Raw genomic sequence first — 21,045 nt, forward strand, 5'->3', positions numbered from 1 at the left:
AATAATTTACATAATATATTGCTCAGCAAGGAGCTTGTAATTTAAAATGATTCCTAGGTTGCATGGCCTTTCGTCATTAATCAATATTACAGCATCTTATTAGAGTAAAGCGCATCAAGGGGGCTGATTCCATACTGTTTTTAGTCAGAAAATACATTTCATAATTGATAATATCCATATGGCAACCAAATAATCTAAAATTTACAGGTAGCAATTTGTACTGTATGCTTTCTATTCTTTAGTTAGTATTTAAAATGGTCACGTTTTCCATCTCTGAGAAACTGTGTCCATTTGAAATTAACGGCTGATGTGAGCTGTCAAGGTGGTGACCAGGAGTTTCGAGCAAGCTGCTAGGCAGAGGCAGAATGAAGTATGGGTTGATTTGGAAAAATAAAGTTTATGTCTGTAACATGAACTGTTTTTCTGGGTGGCTCCGTCGGTTAAGCACCCAACTCTCGATTTCGGCTCAGGTCATGATCTCGCGGTTCGTGAGATCGAGCCCTGTGTCTGGCTCTGTGTTGACAGCGAGGAGGCCGCTCGAGATTCTCTCTCTCCATCTCTCTGCTTCTCCCCTCCCCCCACGCGCGCGCTCACACACAACACGTACGCACACTCTCTCTAAATCGATAAACTTTAAAAAATAAAATGTTTATCTCACTGAAGTGTGAAGAGAGTGGTGAGATCCTTCTGGCCCCGTGACCCTTCTGTGCCTGTAGAGAGCAGTGCCTCGGCCTTCGGGACTCCGTAGGGACCCGCAGGGTGAAGGATAAAGGAGGAACTCCCCGCACCCCTGCAGCCAGCGTGCCCGCCCCCCGGGAGTGCCCAGACTTTCTCTGATTACATTCTCTGCACGGGTTTCAGCTGCCGCCCTCTCATTCCTCGGCCCACAACCGTGTCTCCGATGGTTGGTCCAAAGACAAGCAAGTTACATATTTGCAACTCCGAAGTTTGTCTTATAAGAGAATAATGTAACATAAAATTTGTTTCGGTTGTTACGTGTAATACTGGACATGAAAAAGCTATTTCTTAAACATTAGCTTTTTAACTCTTGTTTTGAACCCTGTTTCACTGCGGATGCTGAGGTCAGTGCAATGTTTAAGGGACTCTTGATTGTGAGTGGATGGGGGCGGGAGTGCATTTAAAAAGGGGGACTGCGATTTTAAAAAGCAAAACAAACCTAATTAGATGAGATACTGCCTCCTCTCCACTGTTCCCTGACAGCCATCCTAAAGATAGAGCAACTCGAAATTATTTTGAGCTTGAAAGTGCCTCTTCTATTTCTTCTCTGTTTCACTTTTATTATGTTCTCCCTTGGGCGGTGCCCTTTTCAGTCTCCTCGGGCTGGGGAGAGATGCCTAACGTCCATTCAAAGGCCGAGAGCTCTTGGGGAGAGCCATCCTCCCCCTCTGCCCTGGTCGACAACGGCACCGCGGCGTGGGGCAAGCCGCCCAGCAGCGGCAGCGGATGGGGGGACCAGCCCGCAGAGCCGCCTGTGACCTTCGGGAGAGCCGGCGCCCCCACTGCCGCCCCGGCCCTGTGCAAACCAGGTGAGTCCGACCCGGCACTTTAGAAATGGCTCAGGGTATTTGATTTAGAGGAATACTACTTTGCAGCGGATTTTAAGAATTAATGTTTTAGGACACCTTTCTCATTTTATTTATACTTTAAAACTAAAGTATACACAGACACAGAGGAGCTCTTAACAGAAGCCCATGCGCTCCTTTCTTTACAAAATTAACTACCGGGATCCATACCATACGCACATCTGCCGGATGCCATCAGTGGTGTCTACACGGCAGCAGTAACCCCCGCGCCCACTGTCCTCAGCAGTTCACACGCGCTGGCTCACGGGGCTACACAGATGAGGAAGGTGCACCGTGTCTCCTTTCTGAGAGCAGGTTGGAGGCCGATATGACTTCGCAGCAGTTAGGCCCTTCCGCCGCCTTCTGTCGTGTGAGCACCGTTCTGCTCTGGGGCTCCAGGCGCACGCTTTCTTCTTTTTTTGTTTGTTTTTGAAGAAAAGAAAAATTATTCTGCATTTCCCTCACATTATCTGAAAGCGTAATAAGCACACACGTACCATGTATGTTCTCACACTCGTCCAGATCACGTGTACCGAGTGCGATTCTGACGCGTGGGGATTCTGCAGCGCGTTGCGTGTGACATTAGCGTGAAACTAAGCGTGTGATCGAGGTCCTGTATTAAGATCCGTCGTTCATGTGGCTGCAAGAGCTTCATATTTTCTTTGGCCAAAACCTGTTAGATCTTAAAATGCAACTTTATTTTTATATTTTTACGGTCATATTTTACATTCATTTTGTGTTTGTTACTTAGCTAACACTGGATAGCATACTCTCTGTATCCACCATTCTGCTGGGTTACTTATTCCCTTCCTATAACTTCTCAGTGCAAACCTAAAAGACAGGGCGGTCCTCAGATTCACCCGCCAGCCTGAGGCAGTGTATTTGTTTCTATAATTTGTGCCGGAGGCACCGGTATATACGCATCTGCCTTGTAGAAGCAGCGTATCCTCGTGGTCTTACAGACCCCCACTAACTGTACTGTCACTTTGGCCTTCTCCCAGGAAGTGAAAATTCGGGGTAACTTTTGTACCAGAAATCACTTTGTATCTTAAAAAGGTAGAAAAAATAACATCCTGAAATCCAAACTCAGTAGTCAGCTTGTGGCTCCTTCCGCCTACGGCCTCAACCATCTCCATCTGGTGATTCTGGGAGTATCTCCCGGCAGCTTGTCAGACACAGACTGTCGGGCCCACCCCCAGACCTGTGCGCCCCCCGTGGTCCCCAGGTGACTCGGGCCTGCTCACGTGGGAAGGGCACAGGCCCCCAGCCCGCTGCAGGTTCAGAAAGTGTGTGGCGGATGGGGATGTTTTCCGGAACTCTGCATTTACCAGCCATCTCATGCCGTGCAGACATTGCCACCGTCTCCTGGGGCCCCCAGCATTCACTGTTCGAAAGCGCATGCATCAGAATGACCTGTAGCCAGTTACGCAGGCGGTGACAGCACAGACCACACACAGCTGCAGTGGGAAGGAAAAAGTGTGCGCACGTTTGCGTATGTATTCTGTAGCTCGCACAGGAAACTCAGCTCTTCGGTCTCAGGGAGATGAAGTAGTGAAGAGGTAGCTCCCAGTGCACCCCTTGCGTCCCACCTCCCTCTAAATGTCGCTGTAATGCAGCCCTGTCTCCCTTAGGGAGGGTGAGTTTGTGAACTTGATGTCTGCTCTCCTTCTAGCTTCGAAATCTATGCAAGAAGGCTGGGGCAGCGGCGGGGACGACGTCAGCCTCAGCGCCAGTCAGTGGGAAGACGAGGAAGGGGGCGTGTGGAACGCCGCTTCCCAGGAAAGCACCTCCTCCTGCGGCTCCTGGGGGAGCGCCCCCAAAAAAGGACTCCCAAAGGTGAGTGCGGCGCCAAAGAAAAGAAACTCTCTAAATCACCGGTACTTAAACATACATTCAGGGTGGAGGTGGTATCCAGTTACTGGGGACGGGTAGACGGGGAGGTCTCTGAGCGCCCTGGGGATCCAGACACAGCCCAGCATGGCTGTCACAGCAGCGCAGAGGCAGAGACAGTTGTGAGAATCCAGCTGCTTCCAAGAAGCCAGACGGTAGAGAGGTTTGCAAGCGTGTACAGCGGCGCTGCTCTCCCCTCACTAAAGGATTTTGGTTTTTAGAAAATACAGTTTTCCACTGAAACAGTGTTATTGATGTTAATTTATAATGGGCTTGTTACTGTACTTTTTAAACAAATTATTTAGTGTATTTTTTAAATTCCTAATACAATAAGTATGAATACAACCCCTACCAACAGAATTTCTTTGGAATCCTCAATCTTGGGGCATCTGACTTTGGCTCAGGTCATGATCTCACTGTCTGTGGGTTCAATCCCACATAGCACTCTGTGCTGACAGCTCGGACCCTCAAACCTGCTTTGGAGTCTGTGTCTCCCTCTCTCTCTGCCCTGCCACTCTTGCTCTCTGTCTGTCTCTCTCAAAAGTAAAAAAGAAACATTAAAAAAATAAAAAAAGAATCCTCAGTCTTTAAGACAGGGTAATGGGATTGGTCCTGAGACCATTAAGTGTGAGAACTCCTAAGGTAGGTCAGTAAGTGGTTTTGCAATAAACGGGCAGCCATTTGGAAAACATCGAAGTGAGATCCACAACTCCTGTACGCACCGAGCTAGATTCCAAGTAGATCACAAATGTAAATATGAGAAATACAAATGTAGAAATGTGAAAGAATTCTAAAAACTATCTTAGAGCAGGAGTGGCCTTTCTAACTATGACCAAACTCTCAAAGTCATCAAATGAAAGACCTATAAACTTCAGTAAAACCACGCATGACAGAGGCACCTGGGTGGCTCAGTAGGTTAAGCATCTGACTTCAGCTCAGGTCATGATCTCTTGGTCCATGGGTTTGAGCCCCGCGTCGGGCTCTGTGCTGATGGCTCAGAGCTTGGAGCCTCCTTCCGATTCTGTGTCTCCTTCGCCCGCTGCCCCTCCCCCACTCGTTCTCATTTTCTGTTTCTCTCTCCCTCTCAGAGATAACTAAACATTTTTTAAAAAGTGCATGATAGAAAATACCATAAAATCAAAAGACAACAAGCTGGAACAAGTATTTGGATCACACCATGCAGAGGGCTGATCTCCCTGATGCACATACAAAGAAAGGTCCCACAGACTGACTTTTTTTTTTTTTATCAATGAGTAACCCACTGGGAAAATGAGCAAAGAATATAAATAGATGATCCCTAGAAAATAAATACTAATGGCTCTTAAACTCCTGAAGGGACATTCAGCCTGACCTACGGCAAGAGTTAAAATGACACTAAGAGATGCCGTTTCTCACCTCTCAGACCAGCAGAGTCCCCGGCGTTGAGTGAGCAGGTTGGGGCGCCTGGCTGGCTCAGGTCATGGGAAAAGCAGCCCTCTCCCCCGTTGCAGGCAGGAATCTAAGCCAGCGGGACCCGCGGGGATGGCGGTCTGCATCGTCTGTCACAGTTTCAGAGGCGCCAGCTCCGGATGTGGCGCTTCCACTCGTCACGGGTGCCGCAGGAGGCGCTGCCCGCCGTTTCCTACTGTGGCATTTCTGTAGGGACAGAGTGTGGGTTCATGTACGGTGACGGGGTAACTAAGTGACCCCACATCCATGCTGGGGAAAGCCAGACAGATTTTTATAAAGAAGTCCTGTCTGTATTCGTGTGGAAAGATCACCAGAATATGCTGGCAGATGAAACGGCAAAGGCCAGAACAGGGTGCGTGACACACACGCCGTGGGGCGGGGAGGGGTGTGCGCGCCCGCGTGCTGGAGACGGGTCTCCTCTGAGAGCAGGAAGGAAGACGGCACCGCTGTGTGCGGACCCTTTCATCTCCGTCCGAATCCCGTGAAGGTGGTATCTGTTCGAAAAAATTAATTTAACAAAGCATTTAATTAGCAGTAAGCAGAACCCAGAAACCGAAATCCGGGCTCACTTCATTAGAAGTAGAAGTGATTGCAGACGTCAGAGAGGAGGCTTTCTACAGCTGGGCTGGCAGATAATCCAGTTAATGACGGGACCAGAAATACCCAAGTGGTAAATCAAAGTCCTGTGGGATCTTAGCACCTCTGGCCCTGCCAGCGGCTCCCGGCAGCTCCAAATACGCGCGCCGCCTCAAGAAAGAGCGCCTGTCCGCTGGTGTGCAGCTGCCACCGGCCCTGCCCTGTAGGGAGGGACCCCTGCCCTGTAGGGAGGGACCCCACCCTGTAGGGAGGGACCCCCGCCCTGTAGGGAGGGACCCCCNAGAGTGATCTTAGAGGAGGTTGCTTTTCTCCCGTGTGAGTGCAGGGTTCGAAGCTGTGCTGTTGCTGGAAGAGAAGGGAAACCGCTGAGGAAATTTAACATCCTCGCCCGGCCCGTGTGGGCGGCCCTGTGCTCCCCTCCTCCGCTCCTCCCCTCCCCTCCTCTCCCCGCCTCCCCTGCCCCATGCTCCCCTCTTTCCCTCCCCTCCTCCGCTCCCCGCTTCCACTTCCTCCTTCCTCCCCTCCCCTCCTCCACTGCTCCGTGCTCCCCTCCTCCCCTCCTCCACTGCTCTGTGCTCCCCTCCTCCCCTCCCCTCTGCTGCCTGTGCTCCCCTCCTCCGCTCCCGTCCTGCTGCCCTCGCTTGCTTTCTGTGATCACCTCTGCTTTTCTCTTATCTTCTCCCTCACTGCTTTGCCCATTTACATCTCCTCCACCCCAAGGGCTGCAAGCAGTGAACAGTCAATAAAATTAACAGGCTTTTTGTTCCTTTCATCTTGTTGCCTTTTCATTCCATTGGAATGAACCCCCTGCATTTTGTCATCTTTGACAGTAAAGCTTATAAAAGGGCAGAAAACATGTGATTTTTAGTAAACTTCACATAGTATTAACATAGGGCAACATTCAAAGGAACACTTAGGCTTATTTGGTAATGGAAGTGGCACACGTTTGTGATGAACTAAATTAATTCTCTGGGGAAGAAAAATAATTATCTTGCTTTTTTAAAGCCCATAAGTCACACGCATGCCCACTTGCGAACGCGCCCAGCAGCGTTCCGTAGCACTGGCCACGAAGCAGAGTCCGGGGCTCTGGAGCGCCGCCCATCGGCGTAGCACGGACAGCTTCTCTGGCTTTAAGTCTCTGTGAACTCTAGGGCCCCCGTGTGTAGCAGAAACGCATTAACCCGTGACCCCACTTTGTTCCAGGGCATGAAAACGCCTGGCAAGCAGGACGAGGCCTGGATCATGAACCGGCTGATCAAACAACTCACAGACATGGGCTTCCCGGTGACTGGAGTCTTATTTTACTGCTTCCCTCCGCGTGTGCTGCCGTGCATGGCCCCCATCGTGTCCTGCCCGCGTTTGTCACACGTAACAAGGAAGACTTTGGAGGGAGGAGAGTGTTCATGCGGCCTAACTCGTAAATCCCCCTTTTACATGAGTGCTTCTGTTTAGGGACCATTGCTTCGAGGCCCAGCAGGCGTCCACACCATTCCTACCAAGTGAGGTGTGCGAGCCTCCTGGAGTAAAAGGAGCCGCGCGACTTGGCTTCTACAGTCTTGTATTTTCCTTTAAATTACAGTTAAAAGTGAATCTTAATTAGTTTATGCAGTGATTGACAGAGATCACAAGAGAAGACTTGGTATAAAGGACTAGAGCTCTGGGTCCAGAAGAGTCCAAACCCGTGGAGTGCCTGCGCCTTGGGTCACACGCAGGGAGAGTTCAGGCTGCAGGGCCCCCGGACGCGTGCCGTGATGCGCTCCGTTGCGGAGGTTGCACGCAGGCGTTCAGATAGTGAGGACTGTCCCGTGCCTGCCATGTCTTCCCTTCAAGCGTCTTCTTTCCAGATGGTTAACTCAAGTGAACGTTTGTCTTTGATTTCTCTGGGTGGCCCTAAAGAATGCGGCCAGAGCCGCCTAGTCTAGAAGCGACATGCCTCACATCAGGCACAGGCGCTGTGTCACCAGGCAGGGCGCAGACCCGAGGGTGCCTCAGCCCCTTCCCACGTGACAGCGCAGGCGGGACACTGGAGGCCCCGTTGCCATCGTGGCAGTCGCGCAGTGACACACATCTGTCCCACTCGTAGGGACAGTTACCAGCATGAATCTGCTTGTTTGGGTGGTTTTCACACTTCTTGGTGAAAAGTCGTTGATGGCAGAGCCCAGAGTCCGTAAGGTAGAGAGTGGAGCCCTGAGCGCTGAGCTCCCGCTGTGAATTTCCCAAAGTCGTTCTGCCACCTTTCACCTTTGCAGAACTGTTGCTACTCATTGTCGTACAGTCTATGACAAGAGTCCACGAACTGCATACATTTTGTTTTTAAAGTGTCAGATACAAGTGCTTTAGACGTCAGTTCGATACGTGTTCTTGAATTCTAAGTGCCTTTTACTTAGAAGACGTTTGTCTGTAGCCTCAACGGCGAAGAGAAGTATTTCTGGTTCCAAAAGCTAGTAAAATTATGTCAACAATAATCATTTCTCTAGGCTAATAGCAGTAGAATTCTTTACTAGCTTTTCCATTACTGTGAAAGCATAATCCTAATTAAAACTCTGTTTCCCACACAGAGAGAGCCGGCTGAAGAGGCCTTGAAGAGCAACAATATGAATCTTGACCAGGCCATGAGTAAGTCATCTGATGCTCGTAGGGTGCCCCGTTTCCAAAGGTTCCAGTTTGTGGAGTCTGGGTTTCCAGAAGCATTTTAGTGTAGTCTCGGGTTGACGGTTGACTAGGTGCTGGGTGGACAGGACCAAGCTTCCGCTAGAGAGCAGCCACGCAAGTGCAGGAAGCACACAGCACGTCTCCGGGGACGAATGGCCAAACCCCACACCGGGGCATGTTTGCTTCCTTCACTTTTCTTTAGTACTTCCAACAAAGAGATGAGGTTTTCCAATCTATTTTGAGGGGATGTCATCGTGACATTCTTAGAGAAAGGCACCAGGACCACAGGCCAGATGTCATTCGACACTGGCTGAGCGCCTTCTTCACAGTGGGCCCCAGGACGGGCCTGCTCTCCGAGCCGGTGGAGTGCTTTCTGGTGAGAGAGGAGATTCGCCTCGGGGAACAGGCAGCCCTCATGGTGGAGCTGCTTAAAAACAGATAAGTAGAATAAGAATGCTATGGCTGGGTTTTAGAATAGTTTATTAAACTCTTTTCTTTAATGTTTATTTTTTTTTGTTTTGAGAGAGAGAGAGAGAGAGATGGTGCGCGGGCACGCACAAGACGGGGAGGGGCGAAGAAAGGGAGGAGAGAATCAAAGCAGGCTTCGCGCCGTCGGCACAGAGCCCGGTACAGGGCTCGATCTCACGAACCGTGAGACCATGACCTGAGCCGAAATCAAGAGTTGGACACTCAACCAACTAAGCCCCCCAGGCTCCCCTAGAGTGGTCTATTAAACTGTTAACCAAAGCACAAAGGGCACAGAAAAAGAGGATTAAACATAACTCTAGCTATTACAACTTGGTAACAAAGTCACAGCACAAAAAGAGATAATTTGTGACATCAAAAATATAAGGGGGACGGGGCGCCTGGGTGACTCAGTCAGTTAAGCATCCAACTTCAGCTCAAGTCATGATCTCGTGGTTCGTGGGTTCAAGCCCCACGTCGGGCTCTGTGCTGACAGAGAGCCTGCTTCAGATTCTGTGTCTCCCCTTCTGTCTGCCACACTCTCACGTGCTTGCTCTCTCACTTTCTCTCTCAAAAATAAGTAAACTTTAAAAAATGTTTTTAATTACAAAAATTAAAAATAAATAAGGCCACAAAACCCAATTCCGTGCTGCCCACAGGAGACTCTTGCAGCTCTAAGAGACATGCAGGCTCACATTGAAAGGATGGAAAATGATATTCCAAGCAAACAGAAACAGGAAGAAGGCGAGCACAGCCAGGCTCAGTATCAGACAGAATAGACTGGAAGCCAAAAAGGGTGACTGGAGTCCAAGAAGGTCATTATATGCTGACAAGGGGTTAATACATCAAGAAGATGTAAGTAAGGTTGTAAATATATCCATTCCCAATACCTGACCATCAAAATACATTAAGTAATTAATAACAGATCATCAACAGATCATAATTATAGAGGACTTCAGATACCCCACTGTTAACCATGGATAGATCTTCCAGACTGGAAATCAACAAGGAGAAATGGAATTGAACCACACTTCAGAGCAAATGGACCTAAAAGACATACACAGAACATTCCATCCAGCAGCAGCAGAACATACGTGTTTTTCAGGCACACACGGAACATGCCCCAGGGTAGGTCCTGATGGGCCACAAAACCATCTTCGGGGTTGTTTGGGGTTTTTTCTCTTTTTTTCCATTTTTTAAAATCTTTTTGAGAGAGAGCACGAGCAGGAGAGGGGTTGGCAGGGGGAGAGACAGAGAGAGAGAAAGTCTCAAGCAGGACCCATGCTCAGTGTGGAGCCCAATGTGGGGCTCAGTCTCACAAACATGAGATCATGACCTGAGCCGAAATCAAGAGACGCTTAACCAACTGAGCCACCCAGAAGCCCCCAAAACTATTCTTACTTTTAAGAAGTTTGAAGTTATGCCAACCATCTTCCTCAACATGAGGAAAGTGAAAAGATCCATAAATATATGGAAACTAAATATGCTTCTAAATAGCCATTGGGTCAAAGAAGAAATTTAAAGGTAAGTAAAAAATTATCCGAAAACAAATGAAAATGATAACATATCAAATACGGTGGGAAGCAGCAAAAGCATTTGTGAAAGGAAAGCTTATTAGAGCAGTAAACACAGATATTAAGAAATTTAAAAAGAACTCAAATAACCTAATTTCACACCTCAAAACTAGAAAGAGAAGAACATGTTAAGCCCAAAGTTAGCAGAAGGAAGGAAATAATAAGGATGAGAACAGAAATAATAAAAGAGACTAGAAAACAGTAAAAAGGATTTATGAAACTAACATCTAATTCTTCAAAAAGATAAACAAAGTAGACAAACCTTCAGCTGGACATAAGAAAAAAAGAAAGAAGACTCAAAGAAATGAAAGAGAAGATGCTACAACTGATAACCACTGAAATACATGGAATCCTAAGAGGTACCATGAACAATTCTATGCCAACAAGTTAAATGACTTAGAAGAAATGAATACATTTCTAGAAACAACTTACCAAGACTGAATCAGGAAGAAATAGAAAATCTGAATAGACCACTAATGAGTTATGAGATTGAGTCAGTTATCAAAACACAGTAAACTTCAGGACCAGATGACTTCACTGACAGAAATTCTACCAAATATTGAAGAAGAATTAACATCAGTTCTCAGACTCTTCCAAACATCAAGGAAAAGGGAATACTCCCAGATTTGTTCTATGAGGCCAGCAATACTTTGATACCAAAACCTAATAAGGATATCACAAGAAAACCACAGACCAATACCCCGATGAATGAACATGCAAAAATTCTCAACAAAATGTTAGCCAACTGAGTTCAACAACACAGGAATAGGACTATATTCCATGACCAAGTGGCATTAATACCTAGGATGCAAGGCTGGTTCAGCCTACATCATTTATTGTGGTAGATCAATAAATGTGATCTATCACATCAATAAAACAAAAGATAAAAATCATGTGATCATCTCAATAGATGCAGAAGAAATATTTGACAAAATACAGCATCCTTTCATGGTCTGGGGGAAAAAATAAAAACCTTAAGCAGACTGGATATAGAAGGAACACACCTCAACATAATAAAGGCCGTACACAACAGACCCACAGCTAACATTTTACTCAGTAGAGGGAAATTGAAAGTGTTCCTCTAAGATCAGGAACAGGGCAAGGATGCTGACTCTTGCCACTTCTATTCAATAAAGTACTAAAAGTCCTGGCCAAGGCAGTTAGGCAAGACAAAGGAAAAAACAAAAAAGGCATCCGTATTGAAAAGGAAGAAATCAAGTTGTCATTATTTGTTGATAATACGATCCTATATAAAGAAAATTCCAAAGAATCAGTCAAAAAACTTGGAAAGAGTCAACGATCTCAGTAAAGTAGAATACAGAATCAGCATACAGAAATCAATCTCCTGCCTTTGCACTAATGATGAAGCACCTGAAAAAGAAATAAAACCATCCTATTCACAATAGCATCAAAGGTAATAAAATACTTAGGAATAAATTCAACAAGGGAGTGGAAGCTCTGCACGATAAAAACTGTAGGACTTCGCCAAAAGAAATTGAAAAGGACACAAACGAGTGGAAAGGCATCCCACGTTCATGGATCAAAAAAATTAATGTTGTTAAAATGGTTATATTACCCAAAGCAACCCCCATCAAAAAGCCAGAGGCATTCCCAGAAATAGAAGAAACAGTCCTGGGGCACCTGGGTGGCTCAGTCAGTTAAGCACCGTGACTCTTGATTTCGGCTCAGGTCATGGTCTCTTAGTTTGTGAGATCGAGCCCCACGTCAGGTTCTGCACTTACAACAGGTTCTGCACTTACAACAGGGAGCCTGCTTGAGATTCTCTCTCACCCTCTCTATTTGCCCCTTCCCCCCCAAAAAAATAAATATTAAAAAAAGAAGAAGAAACAATCTTAAAATGTGTGTGGAATCACAAAATCCCCTAAGTAGCCAAAGCAGGCGTGAGGAAGAACAAAATTGGAGGTATCACACTTCTGAATGTCCAACTGTACTGCAAAGCCACAGTAATCAAAACAGTGGTACTGGCACAAAAACAGACAATCTGGGGCACCTGGCTGGCTCATTTGGTAGAACATGTGACTCAGTCTGAGTCTTGGGTTCAGGACCCACAATGGACCTAAGAGCTTACTATAAAAAAAAAAAAAAAAAAAATTAGACACATCAACCAGTGGAACAGAATAGAGCCCACAATTACACCCCGGCATATACAGTCAACTAATACTTGACAAACATTTTAAACACCGAAACCACCAACAAAAAGCCCAAAACTGAAAAACGTGGCACTAAATAGACCACAAAGGGACACTTATTACTATAGGGGAGGCTGAATAAGAAGCAGAGCATCGTATTTGGCCTGAGCTAAGAATGTGTGTGTCAGGTGGCCGAGATTTTTCACCACCCTTTGCAGGTCCACAGATGACCACAAAAGTGCCACGAATGCTGATTTGGGGGCTGCAGATAAATTTAGCCAGTTGGTGAATTCACAAGCGCAGAATCCGTGAATGATGAAGATCAACTTGATAATTACATGCAGGTGCCAAAATGTCCTGGCACAAGCTGCCAGGCCAGAAATGAGCATAAGTGTGAGCCGGAAGAAATTCATTGTTCCTCATTAGAATTGTAAAATGGCACAGAGTCAAAGGTAGCCACACAAAACCAGTCACTCGCCCGAGAGCCCGTGAAGACGAAAACCTTATCCTGCGTGATATTGGTCCCCAGGGTCTGAAAGAGCCCTCGCACCTCACAGGGATGCAGGAAATGGAAACCGCTGGCTGCCAGAGGTCAGCGGAGATTTCAAACAGGATAATCGGGGCAGGGCCCTCCGAGGATACGACCAGGGAAGGCCGTGTGGAGAAGGGGTGCATCCCAGGGCGGGACGAGGGCCGGGCTCAGAGTGGCCCGTGCAGCGAGAGGAGGGGCAGGAGCAGGGCAGAGAGCAGGGCTCAGTCACAGACTGTCGGGGCTCCCGGGAGCAAAACCACAGCTTCCCTGTTTCCCCAGGATGGGGGGTTGAGAGGCCCCGGCTCCGTGCTCCCCGCTGACACCCCTCAGCGTTCGGGTAAGTGTTGCTTCTGTGTGTTGTGCCCCAGGCGCCCTGCTGGAAAAGAAGGTGGACGTGGACAAGCGTGGACTGGGAGTGACCGACTACAATGGACTGGTCACCAAAGCCCTTGGCTGCCGCCCACCAGTCTCCAAAGACTCTTCCGGGGACCGCCCCGCCTTTCTCGACAAGGTGTGATGTAGGGGGTGTCTTTGTTTGTTTGTTTTTAACAAGAGGGCTTTTTCATTTTAACTGTGTCCTTAATGCAGCCTGGATTAAATGCTTGCCGGGCTGGAACACTTAAGTGACTTTTACCCACTTTTAAAAACATATACGAATGTTTCGTTGGAGAGAGATAGTGTCATATTTCATACGATGTGACTAAGAGTAAAAAAGACTGAAATTGAAAACTGATTTTCGTCATAGTGGGTGAACCAGGCTGGCTTATCTGCTTCAATTTGACCAGTAACAGGGGTCATCAAATTTCTGTTTTACTGTCTGATTTTATACGCACAGTTCTTCCCGTTGGAAGTGATGTTACATGTTTAATCGCAGAAAGAGACTAGAAGTGGTTGGGTGCGGGCACCCGTGCCTGGCCAGCTCAGCTCGGCCACCTCCACGTGCAGGTGTCTGGCAGAGGCCCCTGGGGCAGGTCATGTGTCCAGACACCTGCTCAGTCCCTTCAGGACTGCCCTGTAGTGACGCCCCTCCCCCAGACCAGTGTGGCTTCATGCAGGGAGGTGAGAGCAGAGTCCATGAAATTCCATCCGAATGCTGAACCTTGAAAATAAAATTAAAGCAAGAAAGGACACGTTTGAAAAAACAAAACAAAAGCAAACAGGCTCACAGGAGAGAGAGGGAGAGAGATGAGACTTCAGCTCTGTTCTTAAACAGGGTCCCCCGCCACACGCTCCCCTGCAGAAAGCTGTGGCCAGGCTGGGCCCAGAGGTGCTAGGTGAAATTCCAGCCTCATTTAGTATCTCGTATTTATACTTGGCTCAGGATGGGACGCTGACTCATGTCCTTACCTGTAAGACTAGAATACTACTGCGCCTTTGTTGGGAAGTTAGAGGAGACAGATGTGCAAAGGGCCTGATACACATAGCAGAGTAAGACTCTGCTTTATAACTTACCCTAATATTGGATTAAACTATATGAAATTGCTGTTTGTTGGTCAAAAATGGCTGAATGTCAGCAGAGTCCAACCTAATGTACACCTAGAGCCTTGTAATGACCTCTCGAAAGGAACCTGTTTGCTCGAAAATGATTGTCACTGACTTCTAAGTGAGGCTTCCGCTAATGTCACCGCCAGCCTGCGGATTCCTGCCCCTGGGTGGGGTGCGGGCCAAATAATCTTTCCCAGTGAAAGCAGCATCTAAATCCTGTTTCTCTTTTTCTTTTCCCCTCTTCCTTTGTTCCATGTTCTCCATTCTCTCGTTATCCACACTTTTTCCATCTTTTTAATTCCCTTTATCCGCCCATATCCCTTGACATCCTTGGGAAACTGCTTTGTGCTTGGTCTGCGGACAGACACTACACGCCGCTCACCCTTTCTTTCTCCACCCAGGACGGCGGCCTAGTGGAAGAGCCCACGACTTCACCATTTTTGCCTTCACCAAGCCTGAAGCTCCCCCTTCCAAACAGTGCACTCCCTAATCAGGCCCTGGGTGGGATCGCCTCGGGGCTGGGCATGCAAAACTTGAATTCTTCTAGACAGGTAAGGCTGGGGGAGAGCCAGTGCGGCCTCCGTTTCACCTGCCTGTAAAAAATGCGTTTGAGCCAGACTGTGTGATCTGTAGCGAATGCCCGTACCTTACGATACAATCACGTCTGGACAGGCCGCTGGGATGCGAGCAGGGTCGCCCTGCAGGTGACATGCCGGTGGCAGGAGTGGAGTCCAGGTCTTGGAATTGAACCATCTTCAGGGAAGCGCCTCCGGCTTGTATTGTTACACGTAACACTCAGGGAGTCCAGTGCCCTTGGCCCTGACTCACTGCACATCCCAGACTCCTTCGTGGAGCCGGGAGGGGCCGTCCTGTCTCCTGGCATCAAACCTGGAAACACGCGGGCCTGTGAGAAAACACCACTTTCTCCCCCGCTTTCCCCTGAAGTCGAGGTGACATTTCGGTGGCTTCCAGAGAGTCGTGTTGGCATTTTCCCTCTCTGACGCCCGGGGAAGTGATAGTCCCCATCCAGTGTCACAGGAGGGAAGGCTGGGAGCGGCACCGGCTGCAGCTCCGTGGCACTTGTCCCTCCCAGCCCCTCCGGAAGATGCGACCTGCTTTCCTTTTCCTTTTCCTGGGCTTCCTCACGCAGAGGGCTGACACACACCCACTTTTGAGGCCCCCCTCTAGGTAGAGGCTAGGCTGTGGGGGGGCAGCCGGCAGTGCCGTGTGCACAGCAGCGTCCCCGCCTATGTGGCCCTCGCGGCCCGACGTCGCTAATGCTGGCGGTAGTTCAGGACAACATCTGCTTGTGGGAGTCCCGCCGTCTGACAGGTAACGACCTACAGGCGGGGTGGCGGGAGTGAGTGCCTGGCGGGCGCTCTGCTCGGTGCCTGTCCACTGACTCTCCCCAGAAGAGCAGAAAGGACACGAAAAATGCCCTGATTAGCGGTCACACACAGGAACCTGCCCGGATCTGTCCTTTTATTCAGCCTCAGCTCCAACTTTTGTTGAAAGTGCACTCCTGTTTCTTATTTGGAAAAGTCGTTGTCTTCGGGTTAGCGGTCCCCTCCCTGAGGAGTCTGCGTCACCACCGCCCTCCCATGGGAGAAATATGGTGACCCAGTGGCTCTGCGTCCCTGTCGTTCACAGCACCGTGTTGTCAGAGTTTCTCTGCACGTGACGGCCCTGTTTCGGGGACACTTTCCGACCGGCACTGTTGTGTGGCTCCTGTGAGGTGAAAGCGCAGGCAGGCCTCGTGGGCTGACCGGCCGTCGGCTGTGACCGGGCTAAATGACGTTTTCTGTGAATTCTCTTCGGTAGAAGTTGATAGGCTTTGGCCTTCGTGCTTAGAAACGGGGCCTCCTCCGGAGCTCCCGCGGCACTGGCCTTGTAATGNAGCCGCCCGTGCAGCCTCTGAGCTCCTCCCAGCCCAGCCTCCGCGCTCAAGTGCCTCCGTTTCTATCCCCTCAGGTGGGGGCCACAGCCATGTCCCTGCTGCCCAGCCAGGGGGTCACCAGTGCGGCCGCTGGGGGGGTCCTCCCAGCGCGCCGCCTCGCACCCTGCCCGCTGCCACGCGTGTCCTGCTCCTGACAGTCCCCCACAGGAGCCCGGTGAATGGGGCCAGCCAGCACGTTGCTTGGGGCGGAAGGAGCCGCGTGGGAGCAGCCAGGGACGGAGGGGCGCTTTTGCTTTAGGGCCCGACCTATTGGGACCCTGTGTCAGACCATACACGTTACTGGCTTCTTAGTTGAGTCCGTTACTTAGTATCAGACCAGTTTTTCCCACAGGGATTCTTTAAGAATAAAAGGAAAAAAAAGACCAAACAGAAGTCAGGAAAGGTGGTTATTTTGTGTGGCTCAAAAGCAGATGGATTTTTTCATTCCAATATTGTTTATTTTTAGAACGTTTCATAATCTTATTCTTTGGACCAAGTTTTTCATTACAGTGTTTCAGTCCTTATCCCTCGTAAAAATATTCAATAATAGAATATTAGCCGGAAGGGGCTACTCCCCCACAAGTAGTTGAACCCGGCCAGGTTTGCACACTGAGCCCAGACGGCTGAGTGCAGGTAAAAGAATACATTCACTCATCAGGACACAGGGTGAACTGCTCTGACCGAGGCCGCAGAAGGCAGAAGTGAAGACCAGACGGGCGTCTGCTTCTCAGGGCGGCGACAGCAGGGAGCCCCACAGGGCGCTTCCGCTCACATCTTGCAGCCCGGGCCCGGCTGGCAGGCAGCTGGCTTCCCACGCCCGGCAAAGCACGTGTCACCCTGTGCCCTCACGTTACCTGTTCTGTGACATAACGCGCTCCCTGTAAGTGCCTTGCCTGCTTCAGTCAATCTACCCGTAAAGCCCGACACATCTACCATGCAGAGAAAACTCAGGGTGTTTCTAATACACATTAGACAGCTGTTCAAGGAAAAGATGCCCATCCCCGTTCCGCCTAAAGTTACCTTGCATCAGTGTCGCGATCAGCACACACGCCGCACAGTGGCAGACACAGAGACCTCTAGTGCTGGGCCCGGGCGGGAGGGTGGATCAACAGTCCAGGCTCGGGCTGGCAGAGCAGAGGTGGGCCACTTCCCGAGCCCGTCCACAGATGAGACCCTCCCCTGGGGTGGCCTGTTTTCGCCATGACAGAGGGGAGATCCGTTTGCAGTGGGGGTCCCTGGATCCTGAGCGGCCTGACCGTGACCGCAGCATGTGGGGGGGAGGGCCTTCTCGTCTTTGCTTGCCCGCCTCCCTCGCTTCCTTCCCCAGAAGCATATTGGCCACAAGGGCACATGTCCAGGAGTTTGCTAATGGCTTTTGCAGTTCCTCCCTGAGACGGGTCATTCATTAACGAGTTCTGCATCTTGGGAGGCCACACGCACAGACGCCTGACGCCCTCCTTTGTGTCCGACAGGTTCAAGCACAGCTTTTGCAGTTTGCAGCAAAAAACATTGGTCTCAACCCTGCACTATTGACCTCGCCGATCAATCCTCAGCATATGACGATGTTGAACCAGCTCTATCAGCTGCAGCTGGTGAGTAGACAGATCGTTCGACTTCTAGAACTAAGGGAGAGTGCACACCGGACGTTCACGTAGCTCTGCCGGCCGCACACCCTGACTGAGACGAGTAGTGCGTGCAACGCTGTCTCCATGTCAGGGAAGCTGGTTGAGCTCTCGTAAGATTTGTGGACTGCTAACAAGATTAGGAAGGTTTTCACTTATGGCTGCTTCTCCTTAGCTTTGTAAATTGCCTGGTCCCATCACAGAGGCTTCCAGATCTTACTGTCAGGCATGCCCTCTCACTGGGGTCTCAACTAGCTTTTTTCATGCAGAGTTTCCTGTCCAGACCACATAATACAAAAAATGTTTGATGGTTTTCTAAATTCTCCAGGGATGGTATACCCACATACTATTCTGAAAGCATAAACAAGAAGTTACCTATGACATACAAAAGACTGCCTTAGAGATTAGGATTAAATCCTCTCTCAAAATGCCTATTGACAAAGGTGGATGTAGCCTCATAGTTCTAGAAGGTTTTACAGTTTAACATGTCTTAAGTTTTTAATTATCAATAGTCTTACTACTTTTACCATAAAATGCCACGTCATTGTATCATGTATAAATGCGTCCTGCATTTACGTCCACTAAGGACCCAGTGTGTCGCTTCTTTCTTTAGTATGTTGACGTGGGGTGCGTGGGTTTTTTTTAACATAACGTATTGTCAAATTGGCTTACATACAGCACCCAGTGCCCTCCTCAGTGAATACCTGCTTTATTTAGATCTTGTCCAATGGCTTCATCCCCTAGAAAATGACTGGGAATCACGAAGGAAGGAAGAAAGGTCTCCAGTAGACAAAAGCATTGATGCCAAGCCTTTCCTTACAGGAGAGCCCTGGGCCCTCTCAGTGCTCACCCTTTACTGCCTGTTAGACACCCACCTAACCTGTTTGAGTGTCGGTTCCCCATAAGCCCCAGCGCAGCCTGGGAGGAGACCAAGCCCCGAGCCAAATTGTGGTGTCCGGGAGGACACGGCTCTGGAAGGGGGTCGTGACCATGACAGACTCTTGGAGACAGTTTCTTCATGCATAAAATGGGAAACGGGGGCACCTTGCAGTGTGGGGGTGAAGGGGGGGTGGGACCGAGGCTTCCCAGGGCCTGAAGGCGCGAAGGGTGGGTGGGTGGAGCGCCCAGGATTATGCTTTTACCACCAGCCTGGCCTCAGAGACGGAGGAGGAAACAACCATAAACATGGGGCACACACTTAGAAAGAAAGCGTATTCTTTAGAGCTCTTATTATAGGGGAAAACCGCTTTCTGCTCCTTGAGAACACTAAGGACATTGCCGGATTCTGACGTGAGGCGCCTCGGTCATCGTACTGATGTTGCAGGGCCTCTTATTTATACAGTAATTTTATTGCCTCTTATGGTGTGAAAGATATGATGAAAATCTTTCTCTTTCCCATGGAGGCATTTTACTTACACGTACTGATTACGCCTCTAGGATCTTCCCTCATGCGTGTTTTCGCCCTGCTTCTGCGTGGTCCCCAACGCCAGCTGAGGTGGTCGGCACAGTGAGACCAAGCCGGCAGGGCGGGGGAGCAGGTGGCTCGGCCATTTTTCTAGACGTTTGAGTGGTGCATCACCTCTGGTGCTGATCGCTCCGCACGTGCTTCACCTGCCCGGGAGGTTCCCAGCGCCCTTCCCTGCCCCGTGAGCGTCGGTGATTTCACACTCGCCGCCATAACCGCGCTTCGTCATCTCAGTCAGAAACTGCCCGGTAACTGAGCGGGGCCCGCAAGGACGTGGCGTGTGCCCGGCCTCGGCACCGTCCGTGCTCTTGAGTGCCAGGACGTTCGTGCGTGCGGGCAGGCGGCCCGGGACGATGGCGGAGAGAGCAAAATAACTTTGAATTCTGTTTAGCGTATTCTGTTTTAAAACCACGCACGCCGCTTTTACAATTTTAAGTTTGTTTCTTTTTGAGAGAGAGAGAGAGAGAGCGCACTCGTGCAAGCCGGGCAGGGACGGAGGAGGGTGGGGAGAGATACTCCCAAGCAGGGCCTGCACAGTCAGTGCTCAGCCTAAGCCGCCCAGGCTTCCCTAGTTTTTCATCTTCCCGTCATCTTCTTTTTATTTTTGGTATGTATGACTCAAGCAGAAGAACTTTGATCCTGGGCGCCTGGGGGCTCAGTCAGTTGAGCGTCTGGCTCTTCATTTCAGCTCAGGTCATGATCTCACGGTTTGTGAGTTTAAGCCCTGCGTCGGGCCCCAGGCTGGCAGTGAAGAGCCTGCTTGGGATTCCCCCTCCACCTCTCCCTCTCTCTGCCCCTCCCTCCTCTCTCTTTCGCTCTCAAAATAAATCAATAAACTTAAAAAAAAAAAAAAAAACCTTGATCTCTTCATTAATTGAAAAATATTTACTGACATNGTTACGGGATTTTACCCTTTCTCTCTCAACAGGCATACCAACGTTTACAAATCCAGCAGCAGATGCTACAGGCTCAGCGTAATGTTTCCGGACCCATGAGACAACAGGAGCAGCAAGTAGGTGGCACTCCGAGGGCACAGCTGGACTCAGGGCTCCCGTCTTCCCCAATCGGAAGATGCGAAATGGCGAGCTGTTATGTTGGCGTTGACTTTCCGCCTGCCAGGCCTCCCCTGTTAGCAGTCCTGCGGTCCCCTAGCTCTGGGAGGAGGTTGGCCCAGCCCGCGGATCCCGGATGACCTGGGTCTGCAGGCAGGCGAGGGGCGGCCCCTTGGGGACCTTTTCAAATTGGCGTTTCTGCCACCAGGTCGCGCGCACAATCACTAACCTGCAGCAGCAGATCCAGCAGCACCAGCGCCAGCTGGCCCAGGCCCTGCTCCTGGAGCCGCCGCCGCCCCCGCCGCNCCCCAGGCCCCCGGCCTGCCTGACCTGCAGACCAAAGAGCCGCAGTCTTCACCCAGCACCTTTGCTCCTTACCCTCTCGGTGAGTCCCCGTGGTGTGAGCGAGCCTCCGCACCCCGCGGCCACGCCCGGGGCTCGCCGCTCTCTCCGGGGCTTCTTGGTAAGGGAGGGACACTGGCCATCTTCTGCGGAGCAAAATTTCGCTACAGCCACAAATACCTTTAAGAAGAAAATCTTTTAAAATAGTAGCCGTAGAAGCCCCAGAATTCCCACATTTCTATTGTTGAGTC

General features: G+C 49.8%; 1 protein-coding gene across 1 annotated transcript in view; it reads left to right on the plus strand.

Annotated features, from left to right (window-relative positions):
* Window positions 1-21,045, plus strand: part of TNRC6C (trinucleotide repeat containing adaptor 6C) — a 69,227-nt gene that overhangs the window by 32,255 nt on the left and 15,927 nt on the right. Inside the window, 12 exon segments of the mRNA XM_077756269.1 lie at window positions 1,332-1,547; window positions 3,256-3,419; window positions 6,723-6,803; window positions 8,078-8,135; window positions 13,261-13,403; window positions 14,779-14,972; window positions 15,177-15,327; window positions 16,229-16,348; window positions 17,786-17,905; window positions 20,329-20,412; window positions 20,661-20,754; window positions 20,757-20,837. Of these exon segments, the coding sequence (XP_077612395.1) occupies window positions 1,332-1,547; window positions 3,256-3,419; window positions 6,723-6,803; window positions 8,078-8,135; window positions 13,261-13,403; window positions 14,779-14,972; window positions 15,177-15,327; window positions 16,229-16,348; window positions 17,786-17,905; window positions 20,329-20,412; window positions 20,661-20,754; window positions 20,757-20,837 (1,506 nt within the window).

The sequence above is a fragment of the Crocuta crocuta genome, unplaced genomic scaffold (genome assembly GCF_008692635.1).
Source record: "Crocuta crocuta isolate KB4526 unplaced genomic scaffold, BGI_CrCroc_1.0 scaffold50, whole genome shotgun sequence".
In the NCBI taxonomy this organism is placed as follows: Eukaryota; Metazoa; Chordata; class Mammalia; order Carnivora; family Hyaenidae; genus Crocuta; species Crocuta crocuta.